The sequence below is a fragment of the Otolemur garnettii genome, unplaced genomic scaffold, assembly GCF_000181295.1.
Source record: "Otolemur garnettii isolate 467f Iridium unplaced genomic scaffold, OtoGar3 scaffold00066, whole genome shotgun sequence".
NCBI lineage: Eukaryota > Metazoa > Chordata > Mammalia > Primates > Galagidae > Otolemur > Otolemur garnettii.
The window spans coordinates 2092589-2114282 of NW_003852461.1; the positions used below are offsets into that span (position 1 = coordinate 2092589).

At 41.7% G+C, this 21694-nt stretch overlaps 1 protein-coding gene across 3 annotated transcripts in view; it reads right to left on the bottom strand.

The window, feature by feature from the left end:
- USP24 (ubiquitin specific peptidase 24) overlaps positions 1-21694 on the bottom strand; it is a 136933-nt gene that overhangs the window by 19946 nt on the left and 95293 nt on the right. For all 3 annotated transcript variants that reach the window (XM_023515116.1, XM_003793119.3, XM_023515117.1), the window contains 16 exons: positions 21124-21315; positions 19531-19648; positions 17155-17299; positions 13623-13742; positions 12882-13007; positions 12168-12266; positions 10889-10971; positions 10072-10213; positions 9740-9859; positions 9093-9313; positions 8636-8760; positions 7217-7358; positions 6186-6336; positions 5135-5230; positions 4310-4413; positions 2668-2781 (listed from right to left, as the gene is read on the bottom strand). In XM_023515116.1, coding sequence (XP_023370884.1) covers positions 2668-2781; positions 4310-4413; positions 5135-5230; positions 6186-6336; positions 7217-7358; positions 8636-8760; positions 9093-9313; positions 9740-9859; positions 10072-10213; positions 10889-10971; positions 12168-12266; positions 12882-13007; positions 13623-13742; positions 17155-17299; positions 19531-19648; positions 21124-21315 — 2098 coding nt within the window. The remainder of the gene's footprint in view (positions 1-2667; positions 2782-4309; positions 4414-5134; positions 5231-6185; positions 6337-7216; positions 7359-8635; positions 8761-9092; positions 9314-9739; positions 9860-10071; positions 10214-10888; positions 10972-12167; positions 12267-12881; positions 13008-13622; positions 13743-17154; positions 17300-19530; positions 19649-21123; positions 21316-21694) is intronic.

Below are 21694 nucleotides of genomic sequence, written 5' to 3' on the forward strand. Positions count from 1 at the left end.
CTGAAAAATTTATAGTAAAATTGTCTGATATCTGAAATTTACCTTAAAATACTAACTACAGAGGGAAAGAAAAGCAGGCACAGGAGTGTGTGTGAGAGACAGGTCAAGACAAGACTGGGAAAATACTGACAACCTGAGCTGGGGAATGGGCAGTGGAGAGGGTTCATTCTGCCTACTGTCCACAGAGAAAAGTTCTAAAGTATCCTTTGTTTCAGCAGTCTGAATTCTTTGGATAAATTTGTAAGCAATATTTATTAGGAATTTTTTGAAATCATAATTGCATTTTAAAAACTGCCTTTAAAAAAAGGAGTCTACTGAGGGGCTGATCTAAAAGACAATACCCTGGTCACATTCACAGCTACTAAAATACTAGTGCAGCACGAACTAGTTGTAACAGTGACAGTCTAAGATATCTTAAAGTTTCTAAAGAAATAAGTAATTAGACAAAAAGATTAATTTTTCAAACATGTGAAATCACAGCATTGATAAGTGATGAGTAATTGGTCTTTATAAAGAAGGAAAAAGACTGAATCAGCTTTATTAGGATGAAACCAGCCACTGGATTCCTGACCACTGGGAATACTAAGAAATCAAAACATACTCCCAAAGGAAGCGACAAGAGTTTTCTGGGGATATTAAAAAGTGAGCCTTCTCAGATATAAGGGAACGAACAAAACGTATGCTATGCTTCTTCCACACGGATGATGATTTTGTGACACTCTAATAGCTAGAAAAATACTCAGTCCTAGTGGGGAAATATTTTGGAACTGAACTGGAAAAATGGGCAAAAGGTCATCTCTAAACAAACTCTTAAGGGCATACGACATTTCAGAGAAACGTTTACTAGTTCCCTCTTTGTGGGTACGTGCACACATGCGTAAGTGACTGCTGGGGTGCTTCCCAGCTGCCAGGCTCTGTGTGGACAAGAGGGAGCCAAGCAGACTTGGCTTCTGCCTGCAGAGGCTGGAGTTCAGTGGAGGAACAGGCAGGGAGACCTCCTGGGCTGGGTGAGCAGGGACAGCCTGAGAGTAGGTGGTGTGTAAGCTGACATCTGAAGGCGGCGGCGCTCGCTGTCACACAGAGGAGGACACAGTGTTCCAGATGGAAGGAGTACAGGTGGCAGGAAAATCAGCTCGGCACATTCAGGGAACTCGCAAGCCAGGGCAGCACAAGCCTGCCAAGCCGGAGGGAGCAAGGCAGCACAAGCCTGGAGACAAAGGCCTGATCAAGTAAGGCAGTGGTTCTCAACCTTCCTAACGCCAGATGTATTTTCACTGTTACAAAGGGATTGTGACCCACAGCGTGAGAACTGCTGAAGTAAGGCTTTCAGGTGATGGCAGAGATTTTGTGTTTTATCACGAACACAACAGGAATCCACTAAAGAATGTGTAAACAGAGAAGTAATGTGATCTATTTTGTTTCACGGAGAGGCTGGAAAGAGGAGGAAAGAGAGGAGACATGGAGATTGGCAAGTAAAGGCCTGGAGCTCACACCAGAGGGGAGGGGAGGGGAGGAGGGTGGGGCTGATGGCTGACTCACCACCGGCCAGCAGCCAGCAACTGCCTGGTGGGAGGGACTCACGCTTCCGAATCCCTGTGTATTTTAGTGGAGAGATATCATATCAGAGCATATCTGTATGCTGACAGAAGTAACCGGATAGAAAATTCTGCAAGGTACCGGTGCAGGAAAAGAGTGAGACAATTAAAGGGCCAACTCTGGGAGGAGGTCTGCACGTGTAGACAGAGGAGAGGACACATCCTCCAAACACGGGGTGGGGGGGGGGCGGAGATGAGAAGAGATTCTAGTAGGTGTGTGGACCTTGTGATGGGAGTTGGGGTGCCCGTTTGTCAATCTGTCCTACCAGGAAAGCCTGAGACCAGGTCACTCACCAGAAGTGGGGTAAGTTGACATGGGGAGTCTGATGAAGGGGGAAGAAAAGGCAAGGCTGATGCAGAGTGAAGGAAGGGCCCACTGGGAAGAAGGGAGACAAGGCAGTGCAGAGTCGGCACAGCGCTCACTGGGCCCACTGAGAAGGGAGACAAGGCAGTGCAGAGTCAGCACAGCGCTCACTGGGCCCCCTGGGGAGACAAGGCAGTGCAGAGTCGGCACAGCGCTCACTGGGTCTCCAGAAAGATGCTCAACTCCCCAAGGATAAGAGAAGCAGACTTGATGAGGATGACTAGAAGGGAGGTGTAAACATTCACTGTGATGGGGTATTCTGAATTTTTACCAAAAAAGGCAAATTATTTTTTTTACTGTAGGTACACAGGTAAATATATTATTCTGGCTAATGTACTATCAGTAGATTTGTGGAAAATAACTTTTAGCTAAAATCCAAACACTGTGATAGTAACCTCTGGCCAAAAGACATGAGTCCCCGACGGAAGGGACTTGCTTTCCTGACTGCCTGGGCCCACAGTGGGGTCCAGGACCTGCTTGTCTGTGCGTGGTGGGCAATCTGCTCCATGCATTCTTCTTGCAACCACTGAACACGTATGTGCCCATGTCTAGTCCAAAAGACATGGTTTTAGAGTGAACCGAATGATTTCTTCATGACTTCAGGGAAGAGAATTTACAATCAACATTGATCAGAAAAACAGTTTCAAGCTCTAAATCACTGGAAGAGACACAAATTTCTCTTACTTAAAAAAAGACCTTGACACTTACTTTATCAATTCTCGTCCTTCGGAACTAATAAAATATTCAACCAGCCACTGACAAGCATCAAAACTTTTTGAAAGTAATGCTTCAATAGTAGCAATCCATTCTTCAGTGTCAGCCCTATAAAAAAAGCAGACAGCGATGTCAGGAGTACAGCCCGGGCAGAGAGCCCCTCCCTCCCACCCTCCACCCAGGGTGGATGGCATGGAGGGGTAAGAAATATCCTCTACCCTCCATCCAGGGTGGGTGGCACTGAGGGGTAAGAAATATCCTCCACCCTCCATCCAGGGTGGGTGGCACGGAGGGGTAAGAAATATCCTCCACCCTCCATCCAGGGTGGGTGGCACGGAGGGTAAGAAATGCTCAGCCACCATCCACTAACATGGCTCAACTCAATGCACTCCAGAAGCCAAGGCTTTGCATTCCTTCGCTCCTTGTGGTATAAATCATCTTCCCCTCTCCCAACAAAAAATGTGAAGACGCTCAAGTCTTAGACTTTCACTTGATCTTCTGCATTTGCATCAACCAACCTCCGTAGGAGAAAAGGTCTGACCTGCAGCAATTTGTTGTGCTTCACCAAATGCCCACTTTGAGAGTAACTTACACTGACGGTTTTACACTTTACTGAAATAATCATTAACATCCTACTTTACTGAATAAAAATATTCAGGCAGAAAAAAAGTGTAGTGACTGCACTACACATAACCTCCAACCACTTCCCTAAGTCTCTCAACGCCCAAGGGAAACAGTGTGCACTGTGTACACAGCATGAGCAAATTTCAGATAGAAGTAACCAACTAAATTTCCTTTACCAGATAGTAAAGAAACACATTATTTCTTCTTTTTTAGTCAAATAATAATGTATCTTTGATTATTACAAATAAAAATGAAGCTGACATTTGTTCTCTTTTCAAGAGGATCTTAACTGCGAAATCTGTCCCCAAACTGCTCAGCCGTCCTCTAATCTAACTAATCTCACCTTGAACCTAACCTCCCTCAGGCACCTTACAAACCACTGCTCAACTGATCTCCATTATTACTCATTTATCACGGAACATCTACTTCCCCAGAACCTATAAAGTGTCAGGCACCTTAGCAGGTAGGTGCTGAAGATAAAAACCAGTAATGAGCAAGACTGAGTCGTGTCTAGAGCTTCTGAGGCATCACTCTGAACACGCTTTCCAGTTCACCTTCACTGATCTCCCATGAAAAACCCCGAGCTCCCAGCACTGGCACTCAGTGAGCTCCACATCCCGCATTCAGTCTCGGCTCTCACGAGGCCCTTACACAAACATGACCACTTGTTCATGGCTCCCTAAACAAGTCTTACCTGTTACTCAGGTTTTCCCTTTTTGCCCACAATTATTTCTCTGTGTTTCACTATTTTTGCCTTTCAAAATCCTCTGAGTACATCAATGTCTTTAAACCCTACCCTAATTAATCTCCGTATCTGGATCCAATTTTGCTCAGTTTCCAAAGACATGCAGAATTTATGCCTCGTCACAGGTTTTTCTCGATCCTTCCCATTAGGTAAGAAGTTTCTTTAAAGTAGAGATCATGTTCAGTCATCTGCTTTCATGATATTTTGGAATTTGAATTAGTCAGTGCCTTTTGCTACAAAAGACTATCAAAATACACTACTTCTCACCTGAGTTTTTTCTTTGTCCGTAGATAAGTTTGAAAAAGGAACTGAATAGCAAGCTGTAAGCTCACCTTTGCCATGCAGGGATAATATGGATGCTTTAACTTAGTCTAAGACACAGGAAGAAAAAAAGAGAATCTTTTACACAGAAGTTCCATAGATTATTAAACATTGCTATGAACTCAATAAGGACACATGATAAATACTAAGAAGAACGATCTTAGCCAGTTCATCATGAAAACCGTTTTATTTCCATTTTTCTAAAAGGTAAAGAAAAGGTGCCTATCGGCTTGGCGCCTATAGCTCAAACAGCTAGGGTGCCCTAAAGAGTTGGAAGTTGCTGTGAGTTGTGACATCACAGCACTCTACAGAGGGTGACGTGGTAAGACTCTTGTCTCAAAAAAGAAAAAAAAGACATCCTCTTCACTTCTATTATGAAATCGTCTCAAAATAGAGCCTTCAGACCACAGGATGTTAAGTAATCAAGAGACTAAGAATATTTTTTCCTTATAGGCAAATTATAATCATGGCACTCAAGAAGTACTTGGAAGTCAATCTTGAGTCCCGTAAAACATGGGAACAAATGAAGAAAAATTAATCACCTCATTGACACAACCTCACAGCTACTCACTCTCATACGAGAGCACTTACGGCTAGTATGTGGACACTGCACCCACTCCCACCACACACCATACACTCTGGATGCCGCCTGCCCTTTAATCTGAATGGTAACAACTGGGAGTGAGGACAAGTCACTGGATATTTCAGCTAACAGATATGTAACTATAATCCTTTCTTATTTCTTTACTTACAGACCCACTAGCTACTTACGGCATTCAACGATGCTAAAGACAAAACAAAGCTGAAGTAATCGCTACTGTACACATCTCTGTTCTTCATAAACTTGAGGTTCTCGTCTCTCACCATCTACAAAAGACAATTACTAATTATTTTTAAGAAACAGGGTAAAACAGCCAAAATACAGAGGACATCTCCAGTGACATAATTAGGTAAAAAGGGCTTATAATTCCCTTCTTTTAAACTTTGAAAAAGGAGAAAACCTTCCTTTCAAACATAAGATGCTATGAGAAAGATAAACAATTAAACCAAACCATTTTGGAAATTCAGGAAAACCACCATGTGAAGAGCAAGTGAATTTTATCTAACCTGCTATATTACAGGCAGAAAGGGACAAACAGAACTTTCCCAAATACAACCAACTCCGCCTTTCCCTGGTATCATCAGATGGCTTAATTCTCTTTTCTTTAAAGAAAGACTCTGTATTTGTCTTAAATTCTCTGCCTCTACCTATGTAGCTTTGTATTATGTAGCGTATGAAGTTGGCACTGGGTAGTCAGACACCTCTGGATTTAAATCCTTGCTCTGTGACACTCACAGGTCATTTCTCTCACCTGAATCTCAGTTTTTCCAACTGAAAAATGGGAACAAAACTTGCTACTCCACTAGAGTCTTTTAAGAACTAGAGACTTGTTTAATGCACACAGCACAAAGTAGGTATGCGAGAAATAATGGTCATCATCATATTAATCTTAAAAGTTTAGGAGCCTTAAATTATTTTTCTCTCCAGATAAAGTAAGTTTCTTTGCTGCCTATTCCCACCACCCTGTTTGTGATGTCACATAACCACACAGCGGGTCACTGACAGTGCTGGTCAGTCCCGAGTGTGTGCTACATTCACCTTCTAGCACTCTGGCACTAGCTACATGGCCACCTCTGAGGTCTGCCATAAAAAAATTCAGGGCGCAAGGTGGGGAAGATAAGGCCCCAGAGGTACAGATCATCCAGGAGGCCGTGCAGGAGTTCTTCTGGACCTGCGAGATAAATTTTGACATCTACTTAGAATTTGTGACATAGTTCTTACCTGGTATATTCGAGCAGGCATTTTCTCCACAAACAGTCCTTTCTTCTCACCTTTTTTAACCAGCTTGGTTAGAATAGACAGCCGATCATTGTTAGGCCTATGAGGCCGAGGAGAGGACTGAGGTGAGATTTCTGGTGAAGATGGAGCTGACCTACAAGAGACAGAATCAGGACACTTAGCTAACTGTTGGTTTAGGAGTTACTAAAACTTGCTGAACCCACATAAACAGGACATTAGACTTGAAAATAAATGTTTTGATAATTATTCAATGTATACATGTATTGAAACATCAAACTGGACCCCACAAATATGTACAATTACAAGGCAGTAATTAAAAAATTTAAAAATAAACACTTTATAATTTAGAGAACTAAATTATGAAAGATGAAAAACTATAGAGCACATTTTAACACAAATTTTTACTTAATTGGCATATGGGATTTAAAGCTGAGTACCATAATTCGATAAGCACAAAATGATTTCTTCTTACTCATTACTGTGAAGTATTTTTTCCAGCCCTTACAGCCATCAAAAAGGAGTGAAATCAACTGATCTTAGATACACACACTCAATGCCTTATAACAAAGTATTGAACCAAGTTTTCAAATTTAATAAACCATATTTTATCACATTTCTTAAGTGAAAAAAATAAATTGTCTACTTTCCTGATCCAATATATTAAAAGGTGAATTTACTTCTAACATGACTTTTATAAATACAACATTCTGAGTATTGGCATAGTATGCTATGGACATAAAGTGTATTCCATAAATGCTGCCAATTTATAAAAAAAGATCTCAATTCTAAACTGAAAACTCTGAGTGAAACAGCTTGCATGCATGTTTCTAAATAGGAAATAATGGCCAAAAAGAAACAAGAAAAGGCATGTATGTATTTTCTCCTTTTGGAGCACTGTTTAGAATTTCAGTCTGGCTTAGTTAATTATCTTTAAATTCCAAATAGTGTATTCTCAAAGATCACAGTATCACCTACTGAAAGCACACAGCGTGTTACGTGGAGGAAACACTTACAGGGAGAGATCCTCAGCTTCCTGCCGTACGACACTGACCCGACTTTTCTTTGGTAATACCGGGGAGTTCTGATCAGACACCCTTTGGTAGAAGAGCATATAAGCATTCCAGTATCTTCGGCGAACATCAGTGTACGGGTTTGCTTTATAACAAGACATTGAGAAATAAGTCTTTGTAAATAAAAAAGGTTTTCTTGCCTTAATGATTGAAAACAAAGGGCCCATGAATCCAGCAAGTAACTACTATTGAATTTGCTAAATGAAAAATGTAAGCAAAATGTGACTCTTCCTAGAGTACTGCTTAGAAAAGAAGGCAGGATGGACATTTCAGTTCTTTGACTAAACAGATCCCTCATTTAGGAGGACAGGGCAGGGTCTGAGGCAAGATGGTAAATATCCTAGAGAAGGGTAAATATTCTAGAGAAGTCCAAGTTCAAGTAAAAGGGCACAAAAGCAAAGCAACATTAACAATGTATTCCATAGCATAGGATGGCCACACTTAAGCATCTCTGCAAAGACCAGCCAAAACTAGGTAAATTCTGGCAATGATGTTACATTGACCACGAAGGTTATTGAGCACTATGAGAAACTATAAGGGCACAGTTCAAAATCTAACACAGTGAATCCAGTGCAGGTAGGAATTTAGAAAGGCCCCTAGAAGATCTCAAAATCACCTTTTAGAAATGCTAAGTCTCTGCAAAATGGTTCTTTTCACATGGCAGATTCTAACTGGGTGTCCTAACGTACCATTCCTGGTGATTCTCCCCTGGGGTGGAAGCTGGGGGCACAGGATTGCATTGCTACACAACAAGTGTGGCTTTAAAAGCACAGGTGTTACAAATGTCTTCTCTAATCACTCCTTATATAAGTGGAAGGGAAATTTATAAATTTTAGTGGACAACCACTTCTTCTGAAACTATTTTCACGGTTAAATTTCTTTATTCATTAGCTTCTCTTTGACACTCATTTCATCTTTTCCACTTATTCTTCCTTTGTCACTTAACCCCCAAGGGTACTGTAAGAAAATTTTTAAAATTTTGATTTTCATAGAGTTAGGGGGTATAAATGCAATTTTTGTTACTTGGGTATACTTACTGTACAGTGGTCACATCTGGGCTTTCAATGTTCTCACCACCTGAATAGTATACACTGCACCCAGCTGGTAATTTTTTATCACACCACCCTCCCACTTTCTGGAGTCTCTCATGTCTATTATTCTTGTTGCAAACAATTATTTAAAGATTTTTAGAAAAAGCTTAAACATCTTCACTCTGGCTATCAAAGAGTTTGTGGTTTTATAAAGCAGCAGTACTATAAGAATAAAATATACTGTATTTTTATGTAAAGAAAACATCTTCCAGTTTATAGAAAACTATAAATTTTAAAAAACTAATAAAAATATCCATTTGTAAATACTTACTTTGATCATACACTTTTGGTCTGTATTCTCCTCCAAAGCATTCATACTCCAGGGTCTCATCATTTAAGTCAAATTCTTCTATAATCGTGTCATTAAATTTATACCACTTTCCTTTTCCGCACCCCCTAGATCCCAGAGATCGAACATTATAAGGTTAAAAACTAAACATCCTCATGCCCAGCATTTGTCTCTAAGTATTGTCTAGAAATAAAGCAGGTAAGTACCATTTGGAAATCTTTAAGAAAAATGTAGTAACAGTTATTACGATTTCTAAAGCAGCTTTTCAAATAAATTGAAGGGGAAAAAAGTTATACTAAGCTTTAAAAATTCAGCATGAAGATCCAAGAATAGTTTCTTTGCATCATAAAGGTAAGTACGGATGATAGGGAGGTAGGAGAGCAGAGCTCAGGCCACTGGCCGGGCACAGGGAGTGAGCACAGCCTCGAGCAACCCTTACCGCCTGTCCTTGATGAAGGAATAGTAGTGGCCCGCGTGCGCCTGCCCACTGTGCACAATGACACCGACAAGTTCATAATTTTCTGTGAGGGCGACTTTTTTTCGTGGGGATCCTCCACCTCCCTGATCCATACTTCGCCCATTTTCACCAACTTCAGAAGATGAATCCAGGCGAGCCATTCCTGACATTGTATAAGGCTCCATGTTCAGCATCCAAGGAAACTGTGTAAAAGCAAGAAGACCACATTAATGTGGACGACTGATACACACAGCAGTGCCTAATTAAGCCAGAGACAAGTAACAGGACGTGCTCTCCTAACTTAAGCTAGTAATAACTACCTCTCTAATTCAGATATGGAATCACGCAAAGGCCAAGTCTGGGAGACCGTAAGTAGTCTCTGGTTTGAGCCTTGAGGGAAGCATTTTCTCTCCCACAGATCACTAGGATAATGGACTTCTGGAAATGAGGACGGCTGTTCACAGACCTGCCTCTTCTATCAGCAGCTACTGAAGGTGGGGCTATGCGCCCCTTAGAACACTAAGCCCGCACCCTTTCACGTGGTAGATGAATTTGAAAACAGAAGCAGGAAAAAAGAAGAAGTGTGTGAAGTAACGTCTGTGAATAATTCTAAGAAGAAAAAATGTTACCCTTATTTGTTCATCATATTTAATGGAGCGTCCACTCTCCCAGTCAAATCCGAATCTCATTAGGTGAATTACCAGGACACTAGGTAAAGACTTAATACAGGTTCTTTTCACCGTTATTCTCTACAGAAAAGCAAAAAACCCAATTATCTCTATGAAGGAAATAAAACAGCAAAGTAATTAACGCAAAAGCCTTTCCTACCCACGCAAAGCAAGTAATTACACCATCTAATGCAAGTACCAACAGGAGCTCGATACTGACTTTACATGAAACAAAGACGCACTATGTGAATAACAGATTAATCTCGTTTTTTGAGAAAGGCCAAACACGATACCTTTTCTTTACACTTTTCACAGTAGTATGCATTACTTCCCTCCAGAACTTCTCCTCTAACAAACTGGTCCAGAGAAATTTCCAAACTCTGACAAGAAGTAACTCCTAGATTGAGAGCCATGAAAGCTTCCTCACGTTCATACCTGATTGGAAAGAACAGAAAACCTGTCATCAACGAAGAAATTAAAAACTCTTGAAATTACGGTATTACCTGAGCTTGAACAGAGACCCACATTCTTAATTGTGAAATTAACACCTGCTTTCCCTCAACCTTTAAAAAGTACATTCCAAGTAAAAACACCAAACTGTAACAATTTAGAATTGATTAAAATTATAAACTTCAACAAATATTTTCTTAAGACTATAATAGAATTTTGGGAATAGAAACCAGAGAAATTTCATTCATTAAATATTTACAGATCCATTGATTTTTTTTTTTTTTTGGGACACAGAGTCTTACTATGTCGCCCTGGGTAGAGTGCTGTAGCATCATAGCTCACAGCAACCTTGAACACTTGGGCTTAAGCAATTCTCTTGCCTCAGCCTCCCAAGTAGCTGGGACCACAGGTGCCTGCCACAACACCTGGCCCTTTTTTTTTTTGTTTGTTTGCAGTGGTCTTGTTGTTTGGTAGGCCTGGGCTGGATCTGAACCCGCCAGCTCTGGTGTTTGTGGCTGGCACCCTAGCTGCTGAAGCTACAGGCGCCAAGCCTGACAGACAGATTTCTAACACTCTCAACAAATGTAAAATTCACACATCATAGAAAAATCATTCAAACGTGATTACTTTCTTTTTTGTGTCAGTGATGTCTGCACTAACCTGTGAGGACAGTCTTTACAGATCTTCTGGTCAGAATAAATGCCCTGAAAAGTATTCTTAAAAATTTGGTCTCTTCCCATTTTCTGTTGGAAGGAAAAGTTGAAATTTTAGTAGATGCCCCTAGAACTTAGAGGTACAAAGAAATTTATTTAGGCCTAAGCTAAAACACAGACTTCAGTTTAACCACCAAAACAAAATTAGTCTTTTGGCAGTTTCACCACCGACAAATGGGGGTTCATGGCCCATTAACAGACCCATGGCCAGTGGTCAAACAATCCAAAGCGCAGGAAGAAAGAGGCAGAGCTGATGATGAGAGTCTCCGCGACGGCTCCGAGTCTTCTCCCTGTGCCTCAGTCACCACGCTAGTAGCAACTCTCTACACCTACATTCTTTTTTCTTGCAGACAGATGCTACAAATCCGTAACTTATTTTAAGAACAGGGAAACATGTCTCTGGATGAGAGGCCAACGCTGACGTGGTGACAGGCAATCCTGGAAGGCAAGGCCACTGAGAGAGCTGGCTGCATGTTTTACCAGAGAGAGGGAGAGCCAGAGGCGTTGGCCACTGAGAGAGCTGGCCGCGTGTTTCACCAGAGTGAGGGAGAGGCATTGGGATTAAACAGCACCACTAATAACTTTTTTTTTTTGAGACAGAGTCTCACTACGTCACCCTTGATAGAGTGCTGTGGCGTCATAGCTCACAGCAACCTCAAACTCTTGGGCTTCAGTGATTCTCTTGTCTCATCCTCCCAAGTAGCTGGGACTACAGATGCCTGCCACAATGCCTGGCTATTTTTTGTTGCAGTTGCCACTGTTGTTTTAGTTGGCCCGGACTGGGTTTAGAACCCGCCAGCCTCGATGTATGTGGCTGACGCTGTACCCACTGTGCTACTGGTGCTGAGCCCACTAATAACTTTTTAATCTGGTCCCTTTGACCCCTTTGCCAGAGGACTCCCTGCATCTGGCCATCCGCTTGCTCACTGGTGGCGGAAGCCCTCTAGCTGCAGTGAAGCAGCCCTTCAATGGATATGTGGGTACAAAGGATTATTGTTATTATTACGTAGCGCAGATAAAGAATTACACACTTGATCAAATGTTAGATGAATTTAGAAAAGAAATATACAATTGTAGTGGTCCATGTTTAAACCCAGAAGAAATGAATTCCAGTTGTGTTGTGAAAGATAATCAATTACTGATTTGTCACTTCACAGTAACCCCCACTCCTAAGATACTGTTAGTAAAATCTGAGAGCGTCAGAGGGAAAGGAAAACTCTCCCCACCTTGAGATACTCATCCATCTGATCGATGAGGCTTGTGAAGAATTCATATGCATCCTGCTGCTCTCTCACATAAAGCTCTTTGTTCCACATCTTGAAAATCTACAGAACAAAAATTAAACATGTTTTTAAAGGAAAAGTAACAATTTTTCAATGTTGAAAAGTGAATGTGAAAAGTACTTAAGTGCTTCTAAAAATCAAGTTTGCTGTTAGCAAGTGTGTTAGCTGACATGCTGTCCTCCATGCATTCCCTGGTCCCCCTGTGATCATAAGTCTCTGAACCCAGAGGTGAGAGCAAGGTGAGAGCTACGGTCTTGGAAAAGAAGAGTTTTTCCCTTAGAAACTAACCAACCTTTGGAGAAAAACATAAGGTATTCCATGAAACACAGTAAAGTTATGTTTACAAATAATGCTATTTAAAGGGATTAGTGAACTTGGCACAGGTTCAGAGGAATGAGGTGAACAAATATTTCAAAGAGCTAAGGTAAGAATTATGAAAATATTGAAAACAATTAAGATTAGAAAATCTCCAAGAACTGAATAACTATTCTCAAGATTAAAGTCATAAGATCAAGAAGAACTGCAAGAAGAACAGGATGCCCCATCCTTTAGCCGTCCAGAGTTAATAAACTCAAGAAACCTTATCACTAGGAAAACCAGGAGCCCAACTCCGAGTATCTGACGTCTTTAAGTGTGGAGAATTCCTGGATGAGATACCTTCCAAAAGTTCTCAGGCACATAATACTGCAGCTTGCTCTCCATCAAATGCCCAAAGAGAGACTGCACTTGGTAAAACACGCTATCGTCTGGGTTATCCGTGTCGTCATCTACGGAAAGCAATGCCTACAAAGAACAGAAACGTAGCATGTCAGAAACATTTAGTGCTTCCCAGGAAACCCTGACTCACGTCCACCAGAGTGCCGTGCTGCTTTTTCCAGAACACCATGTACGTCTGGATGTGGCTACAACTACACAGATGGTAGCTTCAGTGTTTGCCAGCTGGTGTCACTGGGAGATGGTGTCTGTGAGCCTCTGTCTGATTATCCCAAACTAGTCTAGTAACACCCGGATCTCTACAAAAAATAAGTGCAACACATGGAATACTCTCAAAACGATTGCCATCAGTCACTGCTATATTACCATACATTGATGATAGCGCCTATCTCTTTCTAAAGCACTAAAAATGTTAGTAATTTTATTTGAGAATAAGTCTGGACTTCAAAAATGATATAGGTCAAGTCCATCTGTAAGAGGCAGCTCATTCCAGCAGTAGATTTATAAAACATATGTGACTATGAACAACTTGTCTAAGAAGTTTCAGAAGCTAGCTACTAAAGAATCCCTAGTTATACTGTAGGTCTAGTTTTAGAAAACCCTAAAAGCAATAAAAAAGTATGTAATAATTCCCAGGCAATGCGTATCTCTCTCACACCCAACAGGACAGAGGAAGGAAATCACCTCAGGGAGCCCGGGCTGCATGTACAGCTGCTGGAAGACCGCGTTCATGTAGCACGTGGCACCACCGTTCCTCAGCCCCACAAACCCCGAACTGGACCTGCTGTCCACTGGGGGGAGGTACTGGAAAGAGAGGAATAGGAAGAGAATTAGTAAGTATCTCTGCACAGGCACATTTCCCCTACCCCTGCTGGGATGTCTAAGAGGGAAAAGATACACAGGCACAGACCTGTCTGTTCAGTGTGCTTTGAAAGACATGCCAGCAAAACTCATGTTCACCAGGGACTTCTGCGATGCCAACACAGTTATAAACACACCACGACCTCAGTGTTTCTGTTCATTCATAAAACACTGGGCACACAGGAGGTACATATTTGTCATTATTCAACAAATATTTCAAATATTTATTGAGGTGAGGACCTATTATGTGCCAGGCACTGTGGCAAGGATATGAGAGAGAACAGAAATGCACATAGTCCCTGATCTCAAGGAGCACACAGTTTAGGAGGGCATTAATTAAACACATGTACTAACATATATTTACAGAATGAGGGAGTACTCTGAAAAAATGGAGCAGGGTTCTGTGAAGTCCAGTGTAGAAGCGTGACTGGTCTGGATGGTCAAGGAAGACTCACACTCATTCTCCCCCTTTCAGAGAAGGTAACCTTCTTCTAGTGAGCATACAATTAGATAAACAGGGGAATACCCTGCAATTTCACTTATACATGCTTTGAAATACAGACACCATTACAGTGCTATTTTGGAAGAAGCAATTCTGAAGAGGTATCTTGGATAAAGTTCAACATGGCACTTCTCCAAGTGGAAAAGGATATTGTAATCAGACGCTCTGAAATATTTGTACAACAGAAACATGGTTCTTATACTATGGTGAGAATCGTATTATCTGTACATAGGAAGTATTTCTGTCCATTTAATAGCAAACTAGCTGAAAAAACAAACCTGTAGGTCTTCCACACCTTGAGGAATTGTTAAATAAAATTACTTTTCATGAGCAAAAAACATAAACGTAGAGTAGGATGATTTCTAAGATCAAATTTCCACTAAAATTTGTATTCCAAAGAATAGATGTTTTAAAAAAGAATGGTGTTCTAATCATCAGAGAAATGCAAATCAAAACCACTCTGAGGGGCGGCGCCTGTGGCTCAGTGAATAGGGTGCCAGCCCCACATACCCAGGGTAGCTGGTTTGAGCCTCGCTTGAGCCAAACTGCAACAAAAAATAGCTGGGTGTTGTGGCGGGCACCTGTAGTCTCAGCTACTTCGGAGGCTGAGGTGAGAGAATCGCCTAAGCCCAAGAGCTGGAGGTTGATGTGAGCTGTGATGCCAGAGTACTTTACCAAGGGCGACAGAGTGAGACTCTATCTCTTAAAAAAAAAAAAATCCTGAGATATCACCTAACTCCAGTAAGGAATGCCCTCCCCCCCACATTACAAAGTCTCAAAGCTGCAGATGCTGGCACTGGTACGGAGAGAAGGGAACACTTTTACACTGCTGGTGGGACTGCAAACTAATACAACCTTTTTGGAAGGAAGTATGGAGAACCCTCAAAGAACTCAAATTAGACCTACCATTTGATCCTGCAATCCCATTGCTAGGCATCTACCCAGAAGAAAAAAAATCATTTTATCATAGGATGTTGTTCATCACAGCTCAATTTATAATTGCCAAATTGTGGAAACAACCTCAATGCCCACCAACCCAGGAATGGATTAACAAGCTGTGGTATATGTAGACCATGGAATACTATTCAGCCACTAAAAAAGATGGAGACTTTACATTTTTTGTATTAGCCTGGATTGGGGTGAAACACATTCTTCTTAGTAAAGCATTATAAGAATGGAGAAGCATCAATTCTAATATGAAGGCAGCAGATGGTCTAATACAAGGTGGGGGGTAAGGGAATGAGGGAGCAGGAAGAGGGGAGGAGGGAAGGGCTGGGGGGATACGGCGTATGGCACACCTTTTGGGGTTGGGACGCAACTACAAGAGGGACTTTACCTAACAAATGCGATCAGTGTAGCCTAATTCTTTGTACCCTCAATGAATCCCAAACAATAAAAAAAAATGGTACAAGATTAAAAACGCTGGTTCATAATAGTGCTAAAAATATTAGTATTTATCTAACACAAATATTTTCATGACTAAGAAATATTCTTGACTTCTGAAAAAAACATAAAATATTCATTTAGATCTGATTATTAAATAAATGCATATAAAACTAAAACGCAGCATAAAATAAGTACTGCAAACTAAAGCATCATAAACTACCTGCTGGGTAAGTCAAACAGTTTCCAATTCGCTTGCTCTCACATTGCTGATTGTCTGCAAGGGCTATTTCCTCTATCTAGGACAGCCATCCCCACTTCATTTCCTGCCTTGTATGTTCCATAACACTCAAGGCAGCCAAAGGGTAAGTCTGACTATCTGTGATGTTAGGGAGATCACAAAGCAGCTCTGAAAGTGTCCTTCTGCTCCGGGCTGGCCTGGTACGCCTGCGACCTATTTCCCTCTCATAGAGCTAAGCTGTCTCTTGGTTCCACAGCATTGCTTCTATTCTTCTCACTGCTGGAACGGAATCAATTTCCTACCTTGCTTCAACTGGCTCACTCATCTGTAGGCTCTATTTTAAATTTCATCTTCTCTAGGACGCCTTCTAAGACACTACCAGTGACGTGCCTCTGTGTGGAACAATCAGGACATACCTCTGTCTTACGCTGGGTCACATTACACTGAAGTTATCCGCTTGTGGGTCAGCCTCTCCCACTATACACTGACCTCCTTGAGGGCCGAGATCATGTTTTCATTTTTGAGCTCCAAAAGCCTACCACATTACATACTCAATACAGCTTGGTTGAATTTAACTAAACACAGACTGTGCCCTGGCAGAGCCAGTGTTTACCTGACTTTGTATCTTTCATGCCTAGCACTATGCCAAGAATAAAGTTACTCAAGACACAGTTTGGAATAACTATCAACAAACCTGAAAATGACTCTCTTCTTTAACGAAAAGGGTGCCATTTGGTGACATATCCCCAAGAAATGCAAATCAAATTAGAGTAATATTATGATTTATAATTGATTTGTGTATGTGAACACAGTATGCAAAAGAATAATGTAATACTGACTCTTCTGTGGTTGGTGTAATGCAAACACCATCTTATTAAAGCTGTATGTTTGAGAGATCATTCTAGAAAACTGAAGTGCATCAAGGTTTACAAAACTTACATCAAGGCTCGGCGCCTATAGCTCAACCGGCTAAGGCGCCAGCCACGTACACCTAAGGTGGCGGGTTCGAATCCCCAGCCCGGACCCACCAAACAACAGTGATGGCTGCAACCAAAAAATAGCCGGGCGTTGTGACGGGCGCCTGTGGTCCCAGCTACTTGGGAGGCGGAGGCAGGAGACTCGCTTGAGCCCAGGAGTTGGAGGTTGCTGTGAGCTGTAATGCCATGGCACTCTACCCAGGGGGACAGCTTGAGGCTCTGTCTCAAAAAAAAAAAAAAAAAAAAACTTACATCAAACTCCTTGGTGAGAGCAGGATCAGGCTGATGATGCATAGAAAGTAACTCTTTTATAATAATTTGAAGATTTGAAGGTGAACTATCAGCCAACATTACAAGGACTTCGTAGGCTGCCAATCGGCTATTCACTGTACTACACCTAAAAACAAAGACACAATCAATGATCCACTTAAACTGCTCATTACAACATTTGAACCAACATTTGAAATGAAAGTATAACAGCAGCAATTCCTCAAACATAATTTAAGTTAGGTCTAAACTCAGAGAAATCTAGTGACCTAGAGGTTATGAATATCGGAGGGATGAATATGGCTTAGAGCTAAAAACCTACTTGACCTGATGATAAAGTAGCAAAATTCTTTCACTTATGACTCTCATCTAAGGAATGGGATTCGCAAGAGTAGAGGAGAAAAATTATCTTCCAATTAAAATAGCTAGGGAGAAAGATTTTATAGCCATCATCCTAAAATTTGAATATCTAATTGGCAGAAAAGGAAAGCTATGTAAATCACTTTACGTGCCTGAAGACCAAAAATTCTTCAAGATCATTAATCAACTTTTCACTTAGCTGGAAAAAAATGGAGGTAGAAATACCTAGTTTGCTAAGTGAATTAACTAAAAGCAATAATAATATAATACTGACTCTCTTTGTGCTTGGAATAATGCAGACACAGTCATATTAAAGTTACATGATTAAGAGAGCATTCTAAAAAAAAACAACAACGAAAGTGCATCAAGGTTTATAAAACTTACATCACACTTCCTGGTGAGAGCAGGATTAGGATGGTGATGCACAGAAAGCAGCTCTTAAAAGGTCTCTAGCAAGCATTCTGCAGGAAACCAAAGGCTGCCTGTACTGCCTGCCCTTTAGTAGAAGCACTCTGGAAATGGACGGTAACTCCTCAGGGAAACCTACGCCAACCTTGCATCACCGAGGGGATCACAGTTTAGGAAGGAGACAGAGAAGAGAGGACACACAGCCTCTGAACAAAGCCTCAGGGAGTGGAGAAGGCATTCAAGAGGGGGCTGCAGGGCCCTTGGGTCAGCACTGCCCAGGCACCAAAGACCGTGGCCCTGGAGCTGGCAGCAGCCTTTGCTTCCTGTCTGGACTTATGGGTTGCAAAGGACAGGCAAGAAACGAACAGGGAGGTACCAGACACACAGGCTGGCCGTGAAGAAGTTGTTTTGTTACTGTGATGTGAGAACAGCATTACTTCTGAAGTGAGTTTCTGGGTAGGGTAAATCTCTTTCTTGTTTAAGGTTATGGTGGGAAGAGGCTGAGCGTCACTGGGGTAACTGGCACCATTCAGTGTACTGCGGTGACAAAACAACTGTATTCCATTCAGGGCATCATTCCATTCAGGATTTTAAAAGGACACTCCTGAGTTATGGAGGTATTATTTGTAATAAAATTAAAGCTGCTAAAGATTTTTTATTGTTTACTGAAAATCAAAATGTTCACATATTTCTGCCACTTTAAAAGAGATTCCCCTGGACCTAGCACCGAATCTTCTAAAACAAGACGGGGGCAGGGTGAGAGGGGGGTAATCCCTTAGGGGTGGATCTAATGAAGATGTTTTTTTAATAACCTAGAACAGATTTTGCTAATAAAAATCTGGAATCTCTAGATAGAGAAACATTTATACGTGATAAGATACCTCTCAGGATTCCACAAAGCATTGCTTATTATGGCTTGACCATTTCAATAACCACTGAAAATATATAAGACTTTTTTTTTACTGTAAATGCCAAATCCTCAGTTCCTTCAGGATCACTCAATTAACTCTGGTTTTCATGAGAAAAGGAGAAAGTAAACTAGATTCAGAGCAAATGAGATGGCTGGTCGTGGCCTGCTCCACCTCTGAGAGGATAAATCCCACTCAAGTACGGTCAAGTTAAAAAGAGATTTTTCCAATTTGTACCCAAAAAACTTGACATAAAATTTAATTCCACAATTACTACTGCCATAAATCTCAAGACGCAGTCAACACTCAGCAAACTGTGGCAGGTTCATACACTAAGGCACCTATCTTTTTCTCCTAAGAAACCCTCAAGATTTTACTGCGAGCTTGTTACTTTTACTTGTACATAATTCTTACAACCTTGGTTTCTCCTGGAATTTGTGACTGACCAAGTGAGCAGCACATTACTGATTCTTCCTCCACTCTGATAATAGCGGGGCCAGCACGCTCGCTCCACGCTTGCTGTGTGTCAGGCAGGCTTTCTGTTCAGCCTCTTTACACAGTGGATAATATCTTGTAGGGCACAAAGTCTCAAAGATAGAAGATAAACTCCAAGAAAAATCTTTTTAGACTAAAGTTTCGAATTAGAATTTTTACCAAAACTGAACACAAGGTGCATTTTCCATACTTTGGATGAAAGTCCTGTTGACTGATGGCGGCACTGCCAGCTGGAGAATGACTATTTAAAATAATTCTAGAAGCTCGGAAAAGGAAGTCATCTAACAATGGTTTAATGAGTGATGAACCTGGAATAGAGCATAATATTCACATTGAAGATGAACACATATTTTAATTCAAAGATCCTGTCATGCACTTCCCTATCTGGGCATTTAGTTTAATCCTTATTTCTTGAGTGCTTACATGGCAAAGCTCTGTGGGGTGGAGGGTGGGGATGAGTGGGAGGGTCCCAGGAGGGGACACAAACACAAGTGAAACAAGTGCCTCCCTTCATGAGCCTGCACTACAGGGAAAGGCACCAAAATCTACTTTAGCTGGGGCGGCAGCCCACGCCTGGAACCCCAGCACTCTGGGACACTGAGGCGGGTGGACTGCTTGAGCTCACGAGTTTAAGACCAGCCTGAGCAAGAGCGAGACCCCGTCTCTAAGAATTAGCTGGGTGTTGTGGCAGGTGCCTGCAGTCTCAGCTACTCACAAGGCTGAGGCAAGAGAATCACTCAAGCCCAGGAGTCTAAGGTTGTTATGAGCTATCACACCATGGTATTTCTACCCAGGCCAAAAAAGTGAAATTCTTGTCTCAAAACAAAACAAAACAAAACAAAAAAAATTCACTTTAGATAAAAGCCAAGAACATCTCAAGGCAGAAGTGCTTGAGAATGATTCTTATTCTGAGCATAGTGGAGTCCACACAAGGGTTTTTGAAACTTTTACAATATTGCCTTCTTTAAGTAAAAATGATTATGTCTTTTTCTCCCTTGTTAAAAATCACTCTTTTCTATGTATCCCCAGTAGCCAAGAAGATTTTGTAGAGCTTAGTTTGTGTTATAAAAGAGACAGTTAGGCTGGGCATGGTGGCTCACACCTGTAATCCTAGCACTCTGAGAGACTGAGGTGGGTGGATTGCTTGAGCTCAAGAGCTCAAGACCAGCCTCAGCAAAGAGTCAGACCTTGTCTCTACTAAAAATAGGAAAAAAGTGACTAGCTAGGGATTGTGGCAGATATCTATAGTCCTGGCTACTTGGGAGGGTGAGGCAAGTGGATCACTTGAGCCCAAGAGTTAGAGGTTGCTGTGAGCTATGATGATGCCACAGCACTCTACCCAGGGCGATAGAGTGAGACTCTGTCTCTCCAAAAAAAAAAAAAAGAAAAGTGACAGTTAATTACCCCAGGAGAATCTCATATGTATCCTACCACCAGGGAGTAGTGGTTAGGGGCAGCCTCCCTAGATGAGAATCACCTTTTATAGAAGATATACAACAGATTATATATACTAATGCACGTAACAGCTAAAAAGGAAAACCTACGTCAAATTCTAATTCTTATGGGATATTAAGAAGTTATGTGATCCAACTGTTCTGAACACTACAGACACAGGTAAGATACACCTTAAGTTAGTTAGCCACTGAAATTCTAGACAATTTCTTGCTACCTGAAGGGTCAATTTTCCACAGACCACTTGGCACCTGTCTTGCTGTCCCAATTACACGTGACAGTTACAGCAGTAACTGAGGCACTGCCCCCGACAAGATGAAGCGATAATTACCCAGCATTTCCTTTTCTGCCCCACAGAGTGAAAGGAGGGTCTTAATGAGCCGCAAATGTCCTGCCAGTAAGATGTTGTCTGCTTCGCTGGTCTCACACTCGGCTGTGCGATTAGGTTCGAAGTTATCTAACCAAGTAATCTCATCCTCAAGCATGGTAGCAGGGCTGATTCTTAACTGCTCCATTTCTGAAGCTAAGAAGGAAAAAAATACCCATTACAAAGAAAGGATTTCCCTTCATGGAATCAAAGTCCTGAATTAAAGCAAAGCCAAGCCCTAATCCTTCCCTTCACACAGCTCAAAAATACTCAATGAACAACAGGCTGCAGCTGTGGCACAGAGGGCTGAGCTTACGTCCCTCCTTTGTAAACTGCACACGTACTGGCTGCCTCCTCTGTAGGACACTGTGCTATATGCCGAGGATGTAGGACCAAGGGGACAAATCCCTCCTTGAAGAAGCTCCTGGTTTGATGGATGTTAGCAGCTGTCCCAAGGAACAAACGCTTCCAGGGGAGGAGGATGCAGGAGGGCACAGGAGGATACAGGAAGATACAGGAGGACACAGGAGGACAG